Source organism: Periplaneta americana, chromosome 12, assembly GCF_040183065.1.
Source record: "Periplaneta americana isolate PAMFEO1 chromosome 12, P.americana_PAMFEO1_priV1, whole genome shotgun sequence".
NCBI classification, from domain to species: Eukaryota; Metazoa; Arthropoda; class Insecta; order Blattodea; family Blattidae; genus Periplaneta; species Periplaneta americana.
Window position 1 is genome coordinate 162,043,744 of NC_091128.1, and position 25,643 is coordinate 162,069,386.

The window sequence follows — 25,643 nt, forward strand, 5'->3', positions numbered from 1 at the left end:
TTCCAAAAATAAAAGGTGGGAATCTGTTTCAACCCAAAACATCCTGGATACCCGAGGAAGAATGCAGTTGCAATTTTTAGACTGTTTAGGGGCCACGACTGCTTGGCCAAGCATCTCCACAGGATTGGAATATTTCCTTCACCACTCTTATGTGATCTTCAGGAGGAAATGGATCAAAATCATCTTCAACAATGCCCAGCCACTATCAACTTGGCGTCCTTGAGTGAAAAATGCTGGAGAGCGAGAAAATTAATGATTTCATTGTCAGAAATTTAGCATTAGCAAACAACAACAAACGCAATTTTGTAATTTCTTCTGTAGAATTGTGTTCAACATGCTAGATAGTGCATCAGAAGTTCAGTTCACTAATTTAGTCAAATTGTTAACGACAGGGTTTTTAAGGGCCAAGGGAACTCCTTGTGATGGCTGTCTGTGGAAAGATAGGAATAGTAGAGGTCTTGTGTTGTAGATTTATATACTTTATAAACTTTATCCTTGTTTTGTACTAAACTGTGCACAGTTGTAATGCCAATCTGCTATTCTAATCCGACATTAGCCACACTTTCTCCTTCCTCAAACTTCTTAATAAATTATTTACAATTTTTTTTTTTCGATAATTAGCACAACATGCTTTCTTTTGACACCAGTGGAAGACATTTTGTATAGAATGTTATACAGTACGGTCACTCAAATGGTAAAGACAAGAGCTGAATGGTGCACGGATTTGCAATTATGTGCAAGTTCTTGTGGTAATTTCTTCCAAAGCAGGTAGTAACTATTTTACAAATTTGAAAAAACACTCCCTCCCACAAGTAAATGTTTCTGTTGCTGACAGCAAAAGCATTCCTGCTACATACTATGTAAGGGTAAAGACTTGCAAAAGCACTCTGTAGAAAAAATACGTACATAAAGTACAGAACTTCATTTTTTTTTCTGAAGCAATAAAAAAAGAATTAGAGAAAGTCAGATAATCTATCAATCGGTTAATAGGGTGACGGATAATCGGGGTTCTACTGTAATCATTAGTACATCTTAATTTTTTTAATTTATTTAATTTAAAACACTTTACCAACTGCGATGAGTATCTAACATTTGAGTTAAATGAAGATGATAATCCCAGCAAAATGAGTCCAGGGCCCACCAATGAAAGTTATCTGGCATATGCTCGTAATGGATTGAAGAAAAACCCCAGGCAAAAACCTCAACCAGGATTTGAACCCAGGCCTGTTTGTTTCACGATCAGACATGTTAACCATTACTCTACAACAGTGGATTGTGTACACCTTAAGAATCACAGATGTCCATATAACATGTTTTAGGTAGTGTGAAACAATACTACTTTCGTATGTTTCAAATTTCCTTTGAATAAATATACTTCTCTATATCACGTAGCAAAACTTCCAGAATGGCACAAAGGCTCACTCAGATTGAGTACCGGGTTTTTTCCCAGGCTAAAAGTCAGTCAGAAAGTGGTGTTAACCACACCACTTCAATACAGTGCAGAGGTTAAGAAACCTTCATGGTATATAAAGAAGATATCTATACCTTTACTTTTTATATCTTTTAACACTACATTGTTACCAACTTTCAAAGAAGACATTATCATACACACTTGAGTTTCTTCGAAGTTACCTTTTTTTCTTTACTTCTCACTTTGTTTTCTTTTACTAAATTCATTACACATCACTGATCATTCTGCTGCTTCTTCAAAATATTTCCTTTATGTTACAACTTGAAGGCATTATAAACAACATTAAGAGTTTGTTTTGTGAATATAAATATTAGCCTTTCAGAGATCGTCACTTTATGATCCATTTGTCTAATTATTAGGTTAGCGCAATAATGGAACTAATTAATTTCTAAGAAAAGTTAAACATGCTTGTTGTGTTTTTACACAACACAATTTTTGTCAAACTGTATCTGGATTTTAATGGAAATGGATTTTTAATAGGCAGGCCTACATAATTGTTTTGTAAGGACGTTAACAACTCTTCACTGCCTGCTTCATTTTTTAATGTTTATCAGTTCTGAGACAAATTACTTCTGCCAGAAATCAAGTCAGCTTTTAATACATGTATACTACAAGATTTTCTCCTGATCTACAGATTTTATGACACTTCAAATAAAATGAGCAGCTTGTTCATTCATAACTTTGTGACGCATTGCTATTTGTGCAAAGAAGTCAATTCAAAAGATAATATCATGTAAACTCCATTTTATTTCAAGAAGTGCAGTTCGGTGGCTCCTTTGAACACCCACTTGCTAATTTATGACTTCCTACACAAACACCTCTGACAATTCCATCCCGTCCCCTCATCCCAACATTGCACAGTTGCCATAATCCTGGTGACCCTCGAAATGAGACAGTGAGACTGACAGGATTCTTGGAATTAGGAAAAGATGTGGCAACTCTGCCTCCATGTGGATTTGATGGGAGCCTGTCAATTCTTCTGAACGAGTGTTGTGATTGGTTATTGACAGGAGAAGACAAGATTTCCGTCACAGTAAGGAAGATATTTATGTCAACCAATTAGTAGGGGGCAGTAGAAGGTCTGTCGGCAGTGAAACTGCACTCCATGAAATAAAATACAGTATAGATGTTTTTAATGTAGCGGTGCATCATGTACTGTATGTAGTTTCAAATCCCTCTGGTTTTCACTTGCCTTGGCCGTGTCATACTACCTATGCCACAGAATGAGGAAGTTTACGAAAAAAAAAACAATCCCAGGGGATTTAAGGAATTCCAAATGATTGAGTAAAACATCTATATTGAATTAAATTAATGAAATACAATATGTATTTTCTTTGTAACACTGTAGTGTATTTTATATGATATTCATGTATAGCCATGCATTCCATTGCTGCATGTCTAACTGGGCCAGGGTTCAAATCCTGGTTGGGACAAGTTACCTGGTTGAGATTTGTTACAACATTTTCCCACCTCAACCAATTGAAGCAGAAATGCTGGGTAACTTCCGACATTAGACCTCGGATATCTTTTGCCACCCTTTAAAAAAAATTAAACTTCATTTATCATCTTTTTGAATAGTTTCAGGTCAACTGGAGATGCAACAGGCTGTAATACCGTGACTTGCATATAAATGGCATCTGAAGGAGCTGCATAAGTTCCAGGGGGAACTTTCAAAGGGGCTTCAAAAAAATGCGCTATAATTTGTCGTAACCAAGTCTCCTGTATTTTTGTGATCAGAAGTTGGTCACCCTACTAAGGAGGCTACTGAAGTCCCAGGGCGACGGAGAGCTGAGCTCCATCAGATCAAGACAGAATAGTTGAATCAACGGATGATACCAATGACTCATGATACAGAAATGCGGTCCTGAGGACTTCAATAATCATCCCATAAAAAAAGGAGATTGGCACGATAAGGTTCAAGCTATGGTGCAAGGCCCCCAGCCATCCTCAGTAAGGAAAAAATAAGTTGAGAATTGAATAATGAGTATCAAGAACAGGAAGAAATGCTGGGAAAGCCAAGACTTTTACCTATAAAGTTTTAGTGTCTTACCAAGAAGAAGAATTTCGTATGAATGTGAATTGTCTAACTGGTGTGAACACTTTGTTGAATATTGTTGTACAACTATAAACTTTTTAATGTTACACAACAAACCTTAATCTCATATTTCATCTAGTTCAGTCACAAAATTTTGAAGTTGTTTACTACAATACTATACATTCTGTATTTGCAATGTTATTTTCTGTTGCACGAAATAATTAAACAAATTTTCAAACAAGGTAAATGAAACAATACTGACACCTGCGTTAATTAACGTTCGTCTCTCTCAGTACAATTACCCTGTATCAAATACACCAAAAAGTATGGCAACACCTGAACAATTTTTTTTTGCCAAGAAATGCAATAGTGGCACTTATCTCAAGTATTCATAATTATGATTATAAAATTAATTATATATGTATATATTTACACTTCCATGGAAGCCTGCAACCAACCAACATGTAATGTTTAGAGTAGACAGCAATCAAGCAAAGGCAATCTGTAATACATTGACTTGTAATATTTGTTGATGTATGTGGAATACATGATTTTCCAATAAAACTGCATGGATGAAAAGTTATGAAGTCTGAATTTTGTCCCCTCTGTCAACATGCCATGTGGTCAGTATTTGAACATACAAGCTGCCATTCTTTCTAACAAAATAAATATACAAGACACACCACACGATACGAAAAAGGAATTCCTACAATGTTTAACAACATTTGATGGCAAAAACAAACATGTTTTCATGTTAGAGCTGCTAATGATTGCAGCAGCTCCCAGACATGCCCATTATAGTATAAAACGAGTCTGGGGACTGCCAGTCTAGTCACATCGAGATGTGTCTACTGAAGCATTCTATTGCACGCAGAATCTTGCCATATAGCCTCTGTTAGCAATAATGCATTTTAGGACTATCCACATAGGTAATTCCACTCCAGAAGGATCAGTATTACTACATGGAAAGTTTGCTGTTCTTGTTACATATCGGTCCCTTTACAGACAAACTGGAATTGAATATGCATTCACGCACCTGGTTTTAACTGCGGAAAACTAAAATATCACTAAAACTTGGCTCATTAATTTAAAGACACGCATAATAGCTTACATCATTAAAAATATATCAAACATCAGGCCACGGCCTGACTCGATCATGTCTCTCTCTTACGTCTTGGGATGGATGTTTGAAGCACAAGCAGTGCTATCACAATCACAATTTGATACTGTACAATCGTCACAACATCTAAAAGAAGCAAATAAATGCACCAACCCCATACCACAAGTTCAGTAACATCCATAATCATGCAACTTTGAAACGATTTTCTAAAATGTAAATGCTAAAAAAATTAGTATTGTCCTCACCACTGAATCTTTTTATAGGCCCTGCTATTACATTTACACATGCAGTGGTGAATTCAGGTAACGAACTCAAAATGCTGCCTACAGACAAATGTTGGGCCAAACAACACGAAATAGCATGAGAGACCCAGCCTCTCATAATTAGGCCACACACTGAACTTGTACATATGGGGTTGAGATATTTTTTTCCCAGGAGAGGAATAAATAAATAAATAAATAATAACAAAAACTATAGAGATGAAAGAAGTCTAAATATTTCACAGAGTTACGTGCCAATGAAAGAAATATTTCACTTTATGTTAACTGTCACATACAATATTTTAAAATGTTTGTGCACCACTTATCACAAAACAAGAGCTCTGTGTCATGTATGAACATACCACAACATCAGCACTACCGTGACATTTCACTACTTTGAATTGAAAAGCTTTCCTCCCTTTGTACTGACCACATCTTTAACGCGTAATTGTGGCCTGGAAGCAGTAATGATCTAATCATAAACTGAATTGTAGTTGATTTTTAATACTTAAGATGCTCTTTATTTCGTGGTATTAAACAACCGTGGAAGAAGATTCAATAAATTAAAATTATATTCAAAATGGGGGGGGGGGGATCTTTTTTCCACTCACACTGCCATAAGTATGCTGTTATTAGCTTATTTTAGAGAAGTAAATGAATTTTACTGTGATAACATTAGTTGCTAATGACGACAGGACGTAAGTAACATTGCTTCTCTAGAGAAGTGAAAATATGTTTCATTGAACAGTAACATAGCAACAAACAAAAGAATACTCAAAACTTGACAACACTCCCAAAAGAAAAATATGATATTAAATCATGTACAATGAAGAAATATATGCTCTGGTTAGCATGTTGGGCTTATAAGAAAGGAGATCTGGGTTCAAATCCTGGTCAATCCTGAATTTATAACATGTATTGGGCAAGTTCGTGGTCCAGATACACAAGGGTTTTCTCCGGGTATTCTGGATCCCCTGTGACATCCCAACAATTCTCCATTACCATAGTTCATTACAAGTGTAATGTGGACCCACCACATGTGGGACACCCTGGATAGTCTCTGACAAATTAAGTGGTTTACATTTCTCAGCACTAGCAATATCTATGAGCCCACCTTATGAAGAGTCGAGGTGAATAACAAAAACATCTAAAAAAACCTGCCACTGTGACTAAGTGTTAGAACATTGGGCTTATAAGCTACGGGGTATGAGTTCAAATCCCGGTCAATCCTGAATTTGTAATTTGTGGTGGGCAAGCCCATCGTCCAGGCAACATGGATTTGCTCCAGTTCATCTGTGACATCACAACAATTATCATTATCATTCATTAAGGGGGCAATGTAGATCCACTTCCTGTGGATAGTCCCCAATGAACTAAGTGGTCTGTGCTTTTTGGCACTAGTGACATTTATGAGCCACACTCAAGAGTTAGGATGAGCAAGTTAAGGGCTCTGTAATTGGGAGAAAAAACACACCTCTCTCTCTCACACACTATTTACTCGCGTAATTTTCGCACTCAATTTTTAAACATCAATGTCAGACTTTATTTTTTTCCCCGCATAATTTTCGTACCCAAATGTTTAAATTTTCCTTTTACTTTCATTTTAATTGGTCAGTTAAAGCGGGAAAGTATGGCGCACCCTGTGGCTTGCCGTCCTTGATCAGCTGTGACAAAGGGTTCATTTGTTGCCAGGCTCACCAAACATCCAGTTAACATCAGAGGTTTGTTCCTTTCCTCAACCTGATTGGTTCTCCTAAAGGGCGAGAATTAGCATGAGTTTAAAGAAATATATTAAAAAATACGCAAAATTGCGTGAGAACCTAACACTGATGTTTTCTTATTTGTTTCAGAAACATCGCAGGTTTTCCACAGTTGCTTTGGGTTTTCACTCATTCTTAATCACATCAGTGTTGTGCATACAGTTTTTTTAAATAACATCACGTCATATCTTATTTTCTCGTGTAATTTAACCCCCTACTTCAGACTGGATTTTTTCCCCCAAGAAAGTGCGAAAAATACGCGAGTAAATATGTTTAGTGAACTGTCCGAACCTCATATGTGACACCAATAAGGCATCACTCACGAGGCAACTAAGAAATAATGGAATATGGTGGCCAGTTCCTTTCCCTCTATACACATTTTAAGAACTTCACTGAACTCTCTGCTAAATCAACTCGGTATAGTAATTTCTTGAACTACAGCAAGTAAAAATTGTAACTCCTGCTTTTTCCATTTTAAAATTATCGGGATTAGATCACACATTTTGCTTCCAAGTCTACAATTAATGTCTAAGATATTAAAAGATGAAAACACATGGTAATATCGCTACCTATCTTATTTGGATAGTACACTAAAAATTAACAAATGTACACAACGTTCAAAATTAATATTATTATAAAGATATGAGGAAATGTTTGATGAAAGTTTATTTCCACTTGAAAATGCTACAAGTTTAAAAATCTAAATACTTATCATCTCCTCAGTTCAGCATGCAATGCATGATGTTGGAAGTACAAGTTGAGTCAAGGCACTGCAAGTGTGTGCATGTTCACATCTGATCACATTCCCTCCTGCTACATATTCGTAACTCCATCAGTGCACCAGCACACATTGAACAAGGTCCAGCAAGTAACAAATAGAACTGCAGAGCATTACATACAAGTCTCCTGTTAGCGAGCCAAATTCTGCCATTCCACTTACTCAAGTCCTGATGAAACGACTTCCACTCATCCAGACATGCCACACTGACTTGTATCTGAAGAAATCTACTTTATCCAGTTGCATTAACTGCTACTGCTGACAGTGGTGAACAAAGGCGGCCATTTTGGTGATAATTCATATCAACTGTTATGACATTTCAGGCTTTTAAAGTGACTGAGTTGGATAGACATTGGATTTTTCATTGTGTCGAGATTTGATTTCTCTGCACTTTCAAGTACTTACACTCAGAACAATATTATAGTAAGCTACCAAGACTCAAAGATGCTACCAACCTTGAATGTAAAGCACTAAATACACTAATTGTAACTAAATAAATGCTGATAGCTTAAAAAGGTTTTTTTTTTTTTTTTTTTTTTTTTTTTTGTAAAACTACATTACAGATCGACCAAGTTAAGTCTGCAAGCTGAGAGGGGAAGAAGTTGGAGGCAGTTCTGTAGTGAAAGGAGGCGGTAATGAGAGGAGACCAGTACAGTCTCATATGACAGCAAAGTTTTCCTACTGCATTTCAGTTCATAGAGCGGTAACAATTTAAGAAGCTTTGAAATAGACTGTACTTCTACTTCTGCTTGACAGTGAGGTTTGGTGTTCTGATTGGCAAGCGTGGGCGTAGGAGAGAAAGTTGCATGAGGGAGGAGGCTGGGAGGCAGCGTAACTGTTGCCTTTATCTGAAGACAAGACAAAAAATCCGCGCGCTCCGTAGTGTATTTTAAACGATGTGCACACGTTGAAATCTGAGCGTCAAGTGACCTATGTGGCAACTGTGTTTTGCTTCTACATTCCATCCCGATATCCCCACTTGCAGACTTGACTTGGACAAGCTGTACATTCATATGTATTTTAATAGCAAAATAAACTATACACACGATATGCTGTCTGAATTACTGAATTTAGTTTCTTACAGCAGTTTGCATGTAAATCATCTCAACAGTTACAAAATGACTATCTGTAACATGCGTGTATTTGAGAAGTGTTGTCAGTAATGAAATGAACCTAACAGCTAGAAAATCACTAAATTTAATAAGTGGACACGTAATGGGGAAAAATATTTAAGTTGCAATTTAGTACCTCACAATACATTGAGCTGACTATACAAGGTTCAATTCTCGGAACCATATCTAGTGGTAGCATCAATATTTTGAAGTGAAATGTTTATGCTAGAGTGTCAATTGAATAATAAAATATTACAAAAATTTCAACATCTGACGTCTACTGCCTAGCAACAGCAATGACTTATATCACATTATCCTGACGTCAGTTGCCCAGCAATGAGATTCCAATGAAACTCAGTAATTCCACTGTAAATACTTATATAGATATATGGTACGTATTCAATAAAGAAAGAAATACGATGAAAGAGTAATGGAACGGAGAAAAATTCTCTCCGGCACCGGGATTTGAACCCGGGTTTTCAGCTCTACATGCTGATGCTTTATCCACTAAGCCACATCGGATACCCACCCCAGTGTCGGACAGAATCGTCTCAGTTTAAGTTCCAACTCTTGGGTTCCCTCTAGTGGCCGCCCTCTGCACTACGTCATAGATGTCTATGAACGTAGGACCGAAGTCCACACATGTGCTGAGGTGCACTCATTATGAGTGACTAGTTGGCCGGGATCTGACAGAATAAGCGCCGTCTTAAATCACGAAGTGATTTACACATATCATATATATTATTTTAATGTACCGAAGTACATATGATATTTCCATGCAGATATTCTGCGTCATCATACGATGAAAGAGTAATGGAACAGACAAAAATTCTCTCTGGCACCGGGATTTGAACCCGGGTTTTCAGCTCTACGTGCTGATGCTTTATCCACTAAGCCACATCGGATACCCATCTCGGTGTCGGACAGAATCGCCTCAGTTTAAGTTCCAACTCTTGGGTTCCCTCTAGTATGCGTGATTTAAGACGGCGCTTATTCCGTCGGATCCCGGCCAACTAGTCACTCATTATGAGTGCACCTCAGCACATGTGTGGACTTCGGTCCTATGTTCATAGACATCTATGACGTAGTGCAGAGGGCGGCTACTAGAGGGAACCCAAGAGTTGGAACTTAAACTGAGACGATTCTGTCCGACACTGAGATGGGTATCCGGTGTGGCTTAGTGGATAAAGCATCAGCACGTAGAGCTGAAAACCCAGGTTCAAATCCTGGTGCCGGAGAGAATTTTTCTCCGTTCCATTACTCTTTCATTGTATGATGACGCAGAATATCTGCATGGAAATATCATATGTACTTCGGTACATTAAAATAATATATAAAGAAAGAAATAATCACTCCTTCTCTCTCTTATTTTAATAATATGTACATACATGTTCATTTCTTACTCTTTGTTGTAGTGTCAAACTGATTGTAGTCTGCATAAAATAAGAAATATGCATTGTGTACATGTTTACTTATTAATGAGTCAAGGAACTTAAAAAAATTACTCAACAGGAGAGTTTGCCAAGCCACTGGCAATTTTCTTCCCTTGTGTCCCACAGCACTGAAATTATTCTGAGAGTAGATTATTGGACAATGCTGAATATCAGTACTAATTAGCATAGATTAATAAATTTTCCATTTATGCACCACCTAGATGTAAAACAAAAATATAAAGTTTAAAGAAGATTTAACAAATTCAAAACACAAATATTTTTAGTTTACATACAAAGAGGAACTGTGAAGTAACCATTATGGAGAAGATGTAAACTGACTGCAAAAGTGGAAGAAGTTTGAAGATTGGCAAACTCAGTATTTGTGTGGAGTTGGGAAAGGGGGCCACAAATCTGGGAAACACCCTCTGTTGAAGGCATCTCCAAGATCTTGAAGTGTCATTTAGCCTGCTGTAGCTATGTTTGGCTAGCCAAAAAATTGATCCACGAATGAAAGGTTTTTAATAAGAATGGAATCTGTAAGTACTTTCAAAATGTCAGAGAAATCAGATTTCAATAGAAGTCGAAAAAACCAAAATCTTCACATATTGACTGCATTAATGAATGTGAAAGTGCAATTTCCCTGAATTAGATGTATATAAAAATGCTTGTTTTTATCTCATTTTACTTAAGGCTGTTTATATATGTACAGTTCGGTTCAAGTTCTCCATCCCCGGCTTAACACTCGGTGCCCAGAAGAGGGCAATGAGTGGTTATGGTAAATGGTGCTTCCTGCACATGCTTCTGATAAAGGTTCAGAGTTACAGCTCTACGTCAGAACCTATAAGATACTAATAACTACACTGTCTACTATATTTTGAAACAACTCCACCTCTTTTCCAGTACTTTTCTATCATTTCCATGTGCATGCAGAAATTCACTTCAGTCTTGCGGAGCGACATGATCCAAAATCTGGTTTCTAATCCATAGTAATCTCTTACAGGAAACAATCTGCACTAACACTGTTCTCTCTTCTCTCTCACTAATCTTTATTCCATACAAGGGCACTCCGCTTGTTAACAAATGCATGTCTGAAGCCCTTCCTTTTGCCTGCAGGACAAAGAACCTCTTCATGGTGTCTAGAGCACGACATTGATTAGTTCCCTGTCTGGAAATGTTCGAAGTATTAATGGCAAACTTGCTGTTTTTTTTTTTAAACATAAGAAGGACATGCGATATCTGAAGCAGTTGGAAAGCTAATTACGACTGTCAAGGAAGAATGTAATTTGTAGACAGAATCTGTCACAGCCTTTTCTTTATTTGGTTATTTAACTACGCTGTATCAACTCCTACATTATTTAGCTCAATGGGATTGGTGATAGCGAGATGGTATTTGGCAAGATGAGGCCGAGGATTCACCATAGATTACCTGACATTCACCTTACAGTTGGAGAAAATCTAGGAAAAAATCCAACTCTGGTGGCTCGTATTGGACTGTTCTCAATGAGGTGTGATAAGATACAATGAGGTTGTGTAATGATATGTCACCACTCAAAACACTAACCCAAACAAAGAGATGGAAATGGTGGTCGGTTAATCAGTTTCTGTCACTGTTTGCTCCTTGTGCTGTATTATAATACTGTGTCGGTGCTGTGTTGAATTGCATGTTATTAATGTCCTCGACATATGTACAGCAATAGTGTAAGCTATAATGGCTATCCAGATGCCAGTAATTCAGGCCTAAAACATCATAAGGTCATAAGGAGAAACCACTTTAGAAACAGTCTGTTACCTGACGTGGATACTTCATAATGTAAGTACATTCTTGTAAAATTCCTGCATGCATTTGACACTTTGTTAGATTGTTATGTTAAGGCTGAACCCTACTGAGTTGAAAAAGTCTGTTATTTTTAACCAATTTTGACCACATTTTTAGTGTTAATTAATGGTTAAAGGAAAGATACACACAAAATTTGAATTGATTTAGATACATTATTTTGGGTTTATTGTAAATTAAAAATACATATAGAAGTCCCAGGTATCCTAATTTTTTAGTTATCATTCTGAAACTTTTTTTAGGATACAGATATGATTTATTACATAAATAAGGTGTACTATGGGTTTCATTTTTTTTGCAGTTTTAATGCAAAAAAAAAAATATATATATACTGTATATATGGGATATGAACTTTTTTAATTAATATTTTTCACCTGTTCAGGCTTTGACTCAATTATTTTTTAAAGTAATGCATATAGTATAGTTTATGCACAACATATTTGTATATCTATATAAATTTTCAAGATCAGAGCAAAACTGAAGCACTTGGAACATTCTGCATTGTAACAAAAAATGTTATTCTGAGGAAAACCCACTCTCTCTTCAACGAACAACCTAAAGGGCAGCATACATGGCATTTAAATGCTGTTGTAATTACTTTAAAAATCGCCACGCGCGAAAAATAAACATATCCTCGTGTAAAGCAAGGGTTGGGGCATGATTTTATACCAAAATCCCAATTTTGATTTCGGGACCATTTTAGACCCAAAAACTTGGTAGGTTACCCCATTAAAATAATTGTCTGTTGTGTCAAGTCATCTGTCATTGCTCCATACTTGTCAATGCATGCCTCATTTTCCAGCGCGAACATAGAACCAATCAGTAGTTGGGGCATGAAAAGATTTTGTTTGTTGGTATGTGGAGTCTTCTTGTATGGAATGAGGATTAGGTGCCTAACTTTGATCTACTCTGTTTCAGTACCAATGATGTTGTTTTACTCGCACATTGCACGAAACTAATAATCCATGGCACTACAGCCCGTGAAGGGCCTAGACCGACCAGCCAGCTGCTGGCCTCACGCCCACAAGCCGAAGCAGAGGTGGACGATCATCCAACCAGAATGGAGGTATCGTGTGGTTAGCACGATGATCCACCCAGCCGTTATAGCTGGTATTCGCAACTGGATTTCGCTACCTATCGTAGCTCCCCAAGTGCATCACGATGCTGGGTGGGCACTGGTCCCATGCAGTGGCCGAAATTTCATGAGAAAATTTCTTCCCCGATGAGGAATCGAACCAGCGCGCATTCCGTAACGCAAGTCATAGGCGGAATGCCTTAGACGGCGACGCAACGGCGCGGGACACACTGCACGAAACTGGTGGGGAATATTCTCTTCCTTGGAATAGGAGGAGGAATGCTCGTGTTATATACTGCAGACCATTCAAAAATGTGTCTCATAGCCTAACAGTTGGCTGACTATCCTTACCCCTTACTTCACATTGATAAACCCCTCTATTCGGGTCAAAGAACTGGGATCTGCACTGTACTTCATGAGAATACAAGACGACTATGATATAAGAACAATTTGAAGGCAAGGCACACAATAATTACATACCAAATATATTCGCAAAAGACGAAACTCTTCTGCACCTATAATATTTCGAAGACATTTGTTACTGCCACATATACCAGTAATATTAACTTAACACGGTACATCTGTAACCTATAATCTCGTTAAAAGTGCACCCATGTTAACTTGAAACTGACAGACTACGCAACTTGGTTTTGATGATCTAATCACTATTCTGCTGGGAGTCAGTAAAAGTGTGAAACATTTCACAACACGTCGTAAGATGTAATAAATTCCTGATCATGGCATAACAAGCACTAAGCTTGAGGTAGTCAAAGCATGGAGCATCCATGGCTTGGTGGTTAGAAACAAAACACCATCTGCATTAAAATGGCCGCAATGAGGAAGGGTCTGGATGAATTTGGCTCGGAATTAAAAAGCTTATAATTTTGGAGTTAATCAGATCTAATTACTTTATGTATGATGCTCGTAACTATGGACAAAACTTCCAAATTAGACAATTAGAGAAAAGACTTAAATGATTGACTGCATACTTTTATTAATGAACAGATCTCATCCACTACAAAAGTGGATTTGTTTTATCATTTTTCTGCCACACATGCAAAATGATTTCTTCAGTAACAAAAGATCTTTTACTATAATCTCATGTCACCACCATGAGTGGAACCGTTAACTACTTGAAAGCATAGTCAGTAATGGGCACTACCAACCCCAATGCAGCCTCAGGAACACAAACATTTCATAATAACTTCACCGAAGCACGAACATTAAATCCTCTTTGGAAACACAAAGATATGTTCACAACTCAACTGAGAAGAGGAGGCCATTTAGATAAATAACTGCCCCATGAACTTGTATTAGAGAGCGATGCTGTCCAAGATGTCCAACTCCTGTCCATAACATGTGATGTACAATGACCCTGAATACGAACGAAATACAGCAATATATATCAAACTAGGAATGATTACGGACATGCAATTTCTCTGGCCTCCCTCCTCCCAGGAGAGACAGGCTGGCACACTTAGCAGCTGTTAGTAGACTTCGGGAGAGGTCGTACTAGATATAACTTCTCCCCCTGCTTGTTAGTATAAATAGGGGCACGCTGGTAGTGATCCACCAACTGGTCCAGTGTGTGGAATTTGCGCTGCCCAATGCAGTACAGGGCCCCTTCCACGTGGACCCGGAAGTGCTTGTTGCGCCCAGGTGCCTTCAAGGATACTGAGTAATCTCCCATCTGCAACACAGTAGTGTACACATAATACTAGGGAGTAATAACTTTCAGACCTCTTTATACAGCATTATAATGCTGTAACAACTGTATACTTCACAGGAACAAGAAAAATAACCCAGGCATTGTCGAACCTGAAAAAGAACATAGGATTTTAATGGGTTCCGTCATAAGTAGATTTGACAGTGACTGGATCTGTTGATCTACACCAGTCGTCAGCAGAAATCAACATAGGGACGTCATATGAAATGCAGCCCCTCTTGCAAGACGAGGGGTGGTAAAAAGCAGTAGGCTGGGGGGGAAGAGAGGACTGAACCTCACCCATATAGTCTGGAAATAATTAACCGAACTATAGGGCCTATGTTGTCTTCACAATTACTCATTAGCCTATCCTGATGTTTCAATTAGTGAAGTGAAACCTGGTCCTCCATCATAAGTTGCACTTTGTAATTGCTCACATTAATATTGGTCCGTCAATAGGGAGCACGCTTTATATTTAATGTGAGTCATTTTTTTTCAATTGCTCACATATATATAAACCTAGCACAAAATGACTTGAGTGAATATTTTGAATCATAGTGAATTTTCAAGAAATTTTTTAATCTGAGCAATTTTCCCTTGTTTAGGCTTCTTTGCAAAGTTTCACAATTTTATAATATCAAAAAATGATTGGCAACACTTTTTTCTTAATCAGTATTAATATTATGGCAAAGTACACGTGACGATGGAGTTTTATATAATGCCTCTTTATGGTGGTAATATGAAACCCTTTAAGTACAGTCTGATCTGTTTGGGTATGGATAATATTAATTTATTATTATAAAGCTATTATGCTGGGCTGCTGATCCGGAGCTGTGTTCGGGTTTGGGTTGGATCCCCCTTTGGTCTTTGGTTTCTTTCGAGTTTTCCACAGCCATGGGACAGAAGCCGGATGGTCTATGGTGAGTCCACAGCATCAACCCCTTTGATTTGTAAAAATTGTAATTGTAATATTGTAAAATTTTGACTTGTTCTACATCTTAAAGCTTCATTGCTCATGTAAGATCTATGGAATAGAATGAATGAATGAATGAATGATAGTAGGAAAAATTTCTTGCTAGTTATATTATGATTAAAAGATGGGAGTTTCCATATATGACAATCAACAATGCATAATCTGAAAGGACAAATGAAAATCGTAGATGATTAAAATGGCTACTACAAATCAACAGAGGGTACGTGTTCTTTGGTATGCTAAATTTGGGAGTATTAAAAGAGTTCAAAGGGAATTTAGACGTGAGTATAGTGTGTGTAATGTACCTAAATACGATTCCATATGTTGTGGTATGGAACATTTGTAGAAACATGTTCTGTGTTAGAAAAAAACATGCAGGAGGTCACAGACGAAACCCAGTATAAGAAGCAGCTATCTCTTGGCTTGGACCCCAAACTCCCCAGATTCAACTCCTCCTGACTTCTTTGTGTGGGGTTTTGTTAAAGACATTTCTATTCACAGAAACCCAGCATTCAGCTGTGACTCATAGTCTTGTTACAGTAAGCATTTGAAATTCTGTCTTCTTTTGTTTCACCACAGAACCCAACAGGTACCCATATTCAGCATAGAGAAAGATGTATTCTACTTAAAAAAAAAGAGCTGTGTTTTCTAACTTTCAGTGATTTTGTATCAAATTATAAGATTTATTTTTAATATTAGAGACTATATAGATGTCCCAAAAGTCTCCATGCATAAAAAAATGTAAGTTCAAAATAAAAATGTCACATAGCATGCTCAATGTGGCCAACCAGCTCCCCAGATCTCACACACCTTGATTTTTACCTCTGGGGTCGCCTTAAGTTGTAGGTCTACCAGGAGGAAATCCAGGATTCTCAACATCTGAAAGGTGTCAGGAGAAAATAGGGAATGTCGCGAAATATCATTATCAAGAAAAGCAAGTTTTAATACCTGAACATTCCTGGTTTTTAATCAGTGTACTAAATGTTTAATGTTACCTTACACAGACATTTCCACTTTTAAATTTTTTGTTACTCGACAGTTCTGTAGTCCCAGTTGCCACCTACAGAATGTGCTATATACCATAAAATCGATACAAATGGACATTCCTTACTTCCCTCCCCCACCCCCAACATCCTTCATCTGCAAGTCCTTATCGTCGATGCCTGTCATATGACGACAAACATGTTGCAGCTTTTACATCTGAACAGGTTGAAACACATTTACTAATCTGTGCCTGACTTTCAAAGGCCGTTATATTCAGCACTTTATATGACATTTCTATTTTGAATTGACATTTCCTATGTATGGAGACTTTTTGGACACTGTATAATAAAAGATCAATGTCAACAAAGGTTTGTACTTTATTTTAATACTTTAAAGTCCATTGTAATTACAACTTTGAAAGAAGGAGTTATCCGCGTAATGTATCTCCACATACAAATAATAATAGTCCAGAACTTTGGTCACATATCTAAAAATTATTAAAGGTTAATACTGTATCAATGACTTACATTTGTTTCGCTGTCTCTGATTAGGAAGTCTCCATCATGCCCATGCTGGTTCAGGAGGTTGTCACACTGTGCCCGTGTAATGGTGCCATAGTACCAAGCTTTGCCCACCAGATGTGGGCGATCTAGTGAGCGTCCAACACTGGAAGAACTACCATCTTGCCGCCGATCTAGTGAATCCTGTCGGTCACCACCACCATCGCGATTTCGATATGGCTGTGTCAAGTACTCACTTAATTCCTAAGAAAAACATAGGACAAATGATTAAGATCACTAACCTTGCAATAATGTATGCAATATTTACGAAAATTAATATATTTCACTAACTCTGAGAACATGTAGAGGATTAGAAAAACAGATAAAAAAAAAAAGAAGGGGAAAACGAAGCAAGAAAAAAAGAAATAAAGAAAAGAATCAAGACGAAAAGGAATTAAAAAAAAAAGACAAGACACAAGAATGAAAATACACTTTTGGGATCACTGATTTTCATATTCTGTTTCGAATCGAAGTTAATACAAAGGAAAATTTCAAGTTTGTTTTCTTATAAAAACGATAATAAGTATGAGATACAGAGTGCCCATAAAGTCACTATACATCTGACACAAAGCATAAGTGTGGCTCATTTCTGTTATAGATACAGTGAAGACACGTCCAAATGTTTACCATTTCTGAACAATCACAGTAGAGTTAAAAGTAGACAAACAAACAAGACTTTATGGCATTTTAGAGCGTGGGTTTACTGAATGGCTAACAGTAAGCAATAACACAGTTATCATGACTTATGAAACAATCCTCGTAGTTAAATTAAATTATGGCTTATTTAATGATGCTCACAACTGCCGAGGTTATATCAGTGTCGCCGGTGTGCCGGAATTTTGTCCCATAGGAGTTCTTTTACAAGCCAGTAAATCTACTGACATGAGCCTGTCGCATTTAAGCACACTTAAATGCCATCAATCTGGGCCCGAATCGAACCCACAACCTCGGGCACAGAAGGCATTACTGTACCAACTGCGCCATCCAGGCCGACAAACCCTTGTAGCATGACAAAAAATCATGTTCATTTGTAAAAAGGCTATGAAACCTCCAAGAATGAAACTTTTGTGATATTAGGATACAGCACGAGGAAAAAAAATCATATCCAAGCCCGTATTTACACATGGACCACACATGCCTGGGTGCCAAATTTGTAGGACCAGCGAAATTTTGAGGAAAAGAAAAAAAAAACCTAGTCAAAAATAAGTGTTCGGTATTTTCCTACTTCGCAGATGCCTGCTATAGATAGCCTAATTATGTTAAATTGCTGTTACATGCCACTTTTTTACAGTTTGACTGCTAAATGTCTTAAGATTTGTATAAGTTAGTTGGTGGGGACTCAAAATTTTTCGGGCCTGTGGGCATAGCACTACTTAAATACATTCATAGCTTTCTGCCTAAGGGCAGGTCTTTCACTGCAAACCCAGCATTCTCCAGTCTTTCCTATTTTCTGCCTTCCTCTTATGATCCATGTATCTTAATGTCGCCTAACATCTGATATCTTTTCCTACCTCGAAATCATGCCATGTTTGCAGTTTTTCTTGGGAAAGATAAATGTGGTAGCTTCCCATTGCTTTCATATGAAGGGTACACGGGAATAACGATCAAGGTCCATTTTAGAAAGTTTCGAGAAAAACGAATTTTAAAGTTTAAGCACTTAATACTTTGTTATGTGTGTATTTAACAGAAATTGACGTAGTGGAATGTCAAGAACGATGATTTCTTATTACTAGCTAGACCACATGATAGTACTTCTTTTCTACTATAAGATAGCATTATTAACTCAATTTCGATTTTTGATGGACCTTGATTGTTTTTCCCGTGTACCCTTCATATATAACAATGCTTCCTATTATTCCAGTCACACTTTCTGCGACATGATAAACAATGCCAAGTGTAACTCATGCCTGGAAACATGTTTACTGCATAGATCCAGAAACAAAATTCAGGTACCCAAATTTTGTTTCTGTGTCTGTACAATAATTTCGCACATTCAATTCCACTTATTTTACCTAAGCACTTCAAGTCAAAGTTTTCGCGAAAATTTGGAACTACGTATATTTGAAATTCAATCTTTTGTTGAATTGTTTTATACAAACTTCTCAATTCAACAGAACTTGCAGCATTGTGGAGGCAAGTATGTACTGTATTTGATAAAAAAATATATTCTACTTCAATGTGAAGCACTAAGGGCGAAGTGCATCAACATCGGTTTAAAACGCAGTAATCATAGATTACGAAACGACGGTTAAACAGTAATGGCGGTTAAAATGTAATTTCTGTGCATCATTCATAATCGCCGATTACTTAAACATGGTTAACTGACACCTCATTTAACCAGAGTAAAGTCTATGATGGTACACTGTTTCTACAAAATGACAAAAGGAAAGCATCCATACCGCTGCAAAGATAATAGTCAACGTCTAAAAACGACTGCGCTCACTCCGTTCTACATCGAAATGAACATGTCCTACATTTTCGCGTTGCATTTGTTTGCCTTTGGGCGCTGTTATATTTGCGAGTTGCATTTCTTTGTTTTTCAGTGCTGTTAGGTTAAAATCGTACAAAATAGAAAATTGAATGCAAAAATGATTATATTCCAATATGAAGTTAAAGTATCGATAGACTTACTTACTATATTTAAATATATTATATAAAAAAGAAGGAATATCCATAAAGGAAAAGGATGGAGAAGATTAGTAGGAATGTGTGTACGATCCAGGACCTCATTTAGGTTACTGTTCATTATTCTAAGATCCATCCATAACTTCTCTTTGTTCAGCCAGTGACATAGAGAAAGAGATATTCAAGTATTCCCTCTTAAAATATAGAAAATAAGTTACATAGAATCGTAACATAAGCAGCCGATCAATAGAAGAAATAAGATTGTTTTTGTGTTATTTCAAGTGAGCCATTTGTAGATTTTGATAAACGACATCCTCCTGAAATTTTCTGTCTCGTAAGAATTCTCTCTCTCCACTAAAGAAACTTCACACTCACGCTCTAGGCCTATCCAAGTAATTCAAGTACTATGTAATAATAATCGTCTTCGAAATAAACATCTGTGGCTCTGGCCGCCATTTTGCTTTACTTGCTCTACTAATCACTGGTTATCTCCTTTAACCGCTCGAATATGGCCGGTTAGAGATTACTGTGGTTAACCTTCTATTTAAGTCGTAACCGAGGTCGATCCACCATAAAAATGCTTAACCAGGGGTTAAGGCTCATTCACAATGAAAATTAAACATAACGTAAACATTAACATAAGCACATAAACATATGCCACAAACTTAAGTAGCCAAGGCCCATTCACAATGAAAATTAAACATAATGTAAACATAACACGTGTGTGGAAACAAACATACCGAATCAACAAAACTACAGAATCTATTACATAAAAATGGAGAATTGCACAATGACTGACGATGTAGCTATTCAATTTATGTTTCTAATAACTACAATGGCATCAGTATATGGCTTTCAATACTTGAAATCAAAGAAACGGAGATGTAAAATAATCAACTTTTCGTCATATGATTCCATGTTGCGTGCCTAGCTATCATCACGGCCAATAGATCAAAATATTGCCTGTAGGCAAAGCCCATGAGATGTTAAACAAAAAGTGAAAACACGCTTTCCGCTTGTGTACTGTTTCCAAATCGCATAAACATAAGCATGAAAGTTTGGAGTTTACAAACTTTCATGTTAACGTCTTATGATTAAGATTAAGTTTATGCTTATGTAATTCATTGTGAATGCTTTCATTAAATAACATGGACACAAGGTTTTATGCTTACGTTATGTTTATGTTTAATTTTCATTGTGAATGGGCCTTTAGGTGACAATTTTAACTAGTGGTTACACTAACCGCCGTTGATGCACGTGGGCATAACTCCACTTGACCTTGCAGCATTATTAAATTCAACTGGAATGTCTCTCACCTGAAGATAGTTGCGTGGTACAAGTCCAATTTGACCCTGTCCATTTCGAGCCTTGTACCACTCAGGATCTGCAGGTGGTCGGTCCAGTATCTCCAGGCGATCACCCTTTTCAAATGCCAGTTCCTGGTCGTTGTTAGATGAAAAAGAGTACAAAGCAACGACAATGTCCAGTACGTTCTCCGCCATGGCGTAGGTGTGCAGTGTGTCATCGCTGTCGCCCTCCTCTTGCGTGTAGTTGCTAGGGAACCAGCCTGCAGCCGAACCGCTCTGTCCTCGCCACCAGCCATCGTTACTCTTCTCCAGGATCAGAATTCGTGTGCCCTTCACAAGTGACAGTTCATCTGCTTGTTGTGCCTAAGTGAAACAAGAAAATTAGAGCATTTAGTCATAAATTATATGCTACAGTGATCACTGGAATTGGAAATTGGGTATCTCCACATTAGGAAGTACAGTACACCACGTATATTTCAAACTATAATACATAGAGAATTAACATTGCCATAAGAAATCCATGTATAAAAAATTGAAAGTGGAATTTCACATAGCTGGCCATCTATACTAATAATAAATCTGTAGCCGAAATTTTTCTGGTAATTTTCGATTTTCCAAAAATAATTGGTCCTAACATATATAATTAACCACCCTGAAACCGAAAATCGCATTTTTGAAATTTTTGTTTGTATGTCTGTCTGTATGTTTGTTACCTTTTCACGCGATAATGGCTGAACCGATTTATATGAAAATTGGAATATAAATTAAGTTCGTTGTAACTTAGATTTTAGGCTATATGGCATTCAAAATACTTTATTTAAAAGGGTGTTATAAGGGGACCTGAATTAAATAAATCGAAATATCTCGCTTATTATTGATTGTGAAAAATGTTACATAACAAAAGTTTCTTCAAAAATGATTTCCGATAAGTTTTATTCTACACAAAATTTTGATAGGATTGACATTTAATGAGATAAATGAGTTTTAAAATTAAAATAACGCCATCTAAGACGGTGCAATGAATTAAGAACAAATGACTTCGTCTATAAGGGGCCTTGGACAACAACAATCGAAACAGGGGCCTTGGACATCAACAATCGAAAGCTATTAAACATAGCCTACAGAGAATGTTTCTGTGTTTGTATGAAGTAATATCAGAAGCTAAATTAACCGATTTGTATAATTAATTATTATTTCACCATTGGAAAGTGTAGTTTCTCTAGATGGACATAATGCTATAATGTTATTACAGTAACGTCTGAGTAAATCGAGGACAGGTAAGATTAAAATAGCTTCTTATGCACAGAAAATTTGATAGGCTATTTTGTACATTCGTTTTCTGTATTTCTTAAAATAATATTTATGTACACTCATTTTAATCTCAGAGAATTAACGAACAACGAGAGTGTATTGATTTAGTATGCAGTAATAGTACGTTAGCTTAGCAATCCATTATTTTATAATTCAAATTTTAACTATGCTCAATTGAATCGTGTTAAAATACATAAAATATATATGCAATAAATGCAATGCAAAAAAAAATTGGGTAATGAGCGAAGCAGATTATCTTGCGCTGTTGTAAAAGTTGTTCTCTGGATCAAACGTCCTATTTTAATTATGTAATTACTTTATATTTATTTCTAACAGGTGCAGCGGAGCGCACGGGTACGGCTAGTGTGTAATAAATTTGTAGACCTTGTAGAAAAGAAGACTATCTAATTAGTATCAACTTATCATACATGATCCTTTGACAACATATCAGTTGTAGGTTAGGTGATTGAAAATAATAATATCATGGCGTTACTATTATAATTTCAGTTGTGTATTTCATTTTAAAGATTTTTTTTTTGTGTCATTACGTTACTTTTTTCACAAAGACACAAATAAACAACAATTTTAGCCATATTATTAAGTTTAGATCCATCTGATCATATTGTGGGAGAAACTCTTCTATCAGGAAAGAGTCCAGCAAATAGGCCTCTTACCTTTTTCAAAGAATTGTTTCCATACAGTTCAATAAATAAAATATTTTGTTCTGTAGTCTAAAATCCAGAACGACTTCAGAATATCGTGTAAGTACGTATGTCGTTATTGCTTTATTGAATTATTTATTTTTGGTCCAGGGAACATATCTTTTTTTTTTTTGTACGTATTTATTTATCTACTCTTGTGCCATCAATAAAAAAACATGTGTTTTAATTATTTTTAAATTGCACAATATTTGTACATAAGTACTTACCATTTCTACCTCTTCAATAGTCAAGGAACTTTCGACTGAGAAACTGATAAACACAGACAATGAAATGAGGAGCTCCATTGTGCATGAAGTACATGTTTCGTTGTGTCGATAATGGGCCATTTTCTAATAGAACAGGGAAAGTGTTCTTCAAAAAGATTTTCTATCTTCCGTCAAGGTAGTAGAAAAAATCTCTAACAAGAAAATAAAGTGCTTTCGGATCTATGTTCATATAACATATTTTCAATCTCTAGATATGAGAAATATTTCCCCAAAGTTTTGATATACCTTTTAGTTACACCCTGTATATCAAAACAACGAACATATTGTTTAACATAAATTATGACCTTAACAATCGTGAAAACATTAGGGTAGGCCGAACTGCTAATATCATAACTCAATTTTATATGCATAGCATATTGTCAGTGGCGGTTCCTTGGGGGAGGGAAGGGAGGAACGTCCTCCTCACATTTTTCTTCTTTTGAAAGTAAATATCAAATGAAATATATGCTTTGAAATTCGAGGAAGATCCGATAATTTTTAAGTTCACAGCTATAAGAAAACCTCGGTTGATCGAGTTTTTTAACGACGCGCAATCATGTGCTACTAGAAAACTGTGAGAAGGATGCGAGATTGTTTGTGTGGAGGAAAGTCAGTCCATTCCTCCTTTACTGCAGTTAACACACACAGACAACAGCGCGCTAGCAGCCAAAGAAAGAAGCAGAGTTTTAAAGCAAGTAAATGAACAGATAGGGAGGAGATCCTCCTCTGAATCAGCGCATGGACGGGAAATAGAAACAGACTGGTCTTGCAACAAGCTCGCTACCACTGCCATCTAACGATGCTGCATTCAACCAGACTATAACACATCTAGGAGGAGGCACAATAAAAACAGTTTTAACGCAAAGCTATGAAAGACACCATATAATTTTTTTTTTTAATTATAGATAAAAATATATTATTCATTGCACTTTATAAAAGCTACTATTCATGGTTTGAAACTTTCGAGGATATCTGAAAGTTGAAGTTGGATTTTACTAGACAGAACAACAGCCAAGATGTCAGTTTTGCACAAATATATTTGAAATTGAAAGTACTCCAAACTACATTATTTTTAACATAAAAAAATTAATCGGCCACCGGCAGCTTTGAACAATAATGGTAGTATGACTTTACAAGAACTGACATTCTTCAAAAGCATGTGATACTGAACTTATAAAATGTACATGTGACAACACAGACCACGTGGGTGGGTGCAGTGTTTTCGCTTTCCTCAGATTATTTCTCATTCCCATTTCCGTAGAACGGTTCCGGTTACGTGTAGTAGCTGGTCTCTTCCAACACATGTGATGCTGTAGTGTGCGTGAAAAATGCTGCGAGGTTGTGAATTTCCTTGTAATTGTTAATTTGTGCAATTATTTAACAATGAATGGAAGTGAAAACATATCATATTTTGGACAATTTAAGAAACTCAGTTTACAAGAACAGATTATTGCTATACAGAAGGGAAGGACAACCATAACACTCCTGGTCTTACATGTATGCATGTAGACTAATTTGTAGCATGTTTCTCTCAAGAAGGTGTCATTTTGCGCTGTTAACTTCTTTCCTCCTCTTAAGAAATATTCAGGAGCCGCCACTGCATATTGTGCATATAAATATTAAACACAAGCTCTTGCAAAAAGCATCAGTAAATTAATTAACTAATTAAAAAATGAATAAATGAATAAATATGCACTGTATCAATAAGTAACACGCTACCAAACACACTTTTCGTTTTAATTACAACAGATACCTGGTAATTGTACTTGACAACTGCTGTCCCAATGGCCTCTGCAGGGTCTGCAGGCAATCTACGTCCCATTGTTGGGGACTCCACTGCTCTGGAAGGAGAGTTACTGGAAGGAAGAGTCTTTGAACCAGAACCCTTCTTCACTTTCTTCTTGATACTAGACACATAAGGAAATAAAACTCAGAATACTAACAATATTTGTCCTATGGAACATTGTTCATGGTGCAAAAAAAAAATAATTACGAAGGTTAAATATTACTTCACACAACGTCACAGACATTTATGTTCCAGTGATTTCGTGGCAAGTGATAAGCTAGTATTTTGCAGTCTGTGTTGAGATTTAATATTAATGATTCTGAAATATTACAGGTTCACCTTCAGGATACTATAGGGTTGCCATACATCTAGAAAAAGTAGGACTGTCCTAAATTTTAGCCTCATGAAAGATGTCTCGCTTGAATTTTTAATTTCTTGCAAATGTCCTGACTGAAAAAATTATACAGTATATTGAAATTAAGAGAAAGAAAAAAGAAAAAGGAGACATGAATACTGTTTGTTGTTATGCTCTTAGTCTTGTCTCTCT

At 36.6% G+C, this 25,643-nt stretch overlaps 1 protein-coding gene across 2 annotated transcripts in view; it reads right to left on the reverse strand.

The window, feature by feature from the left end:
• dock (SH2/SH3 adaptor protein dock) overlaps positions 1-25,643 on the reverse strand; it is a 53,881-nt gene that overhangs the window by 4,684 nt on the left and 23,554 nt on the right. For both annotated transcript variants that reach the window (XM_069842423.1, XM_069842422.1), the window contains 4 exons: positions 25,064-25,217; positions 21,042-21,395; positions 17,068-17,304; positions 1-14,568 (listed from right to left, as the gene is read on the reverse strand). The exon at positions 1-14,568 is cut by the window's left edge and continues 4,684 nt beyond it. In XM_069842423.1, the coding sequence (XP_069698524.1) occupies positions 14,356-14,568; positions 17,068-17,304; positions 21,042-21,395; positions 25,064-25,217 (958 nt within the window). In that variant the 3' untranslated portion in view covers positions 1-14,355. The remainder of the gene's footprint in view (positions 14,569-17,067; positions 17,305-21,041; positions 21,396-25,063; positions 25,218-25,643) is intronic.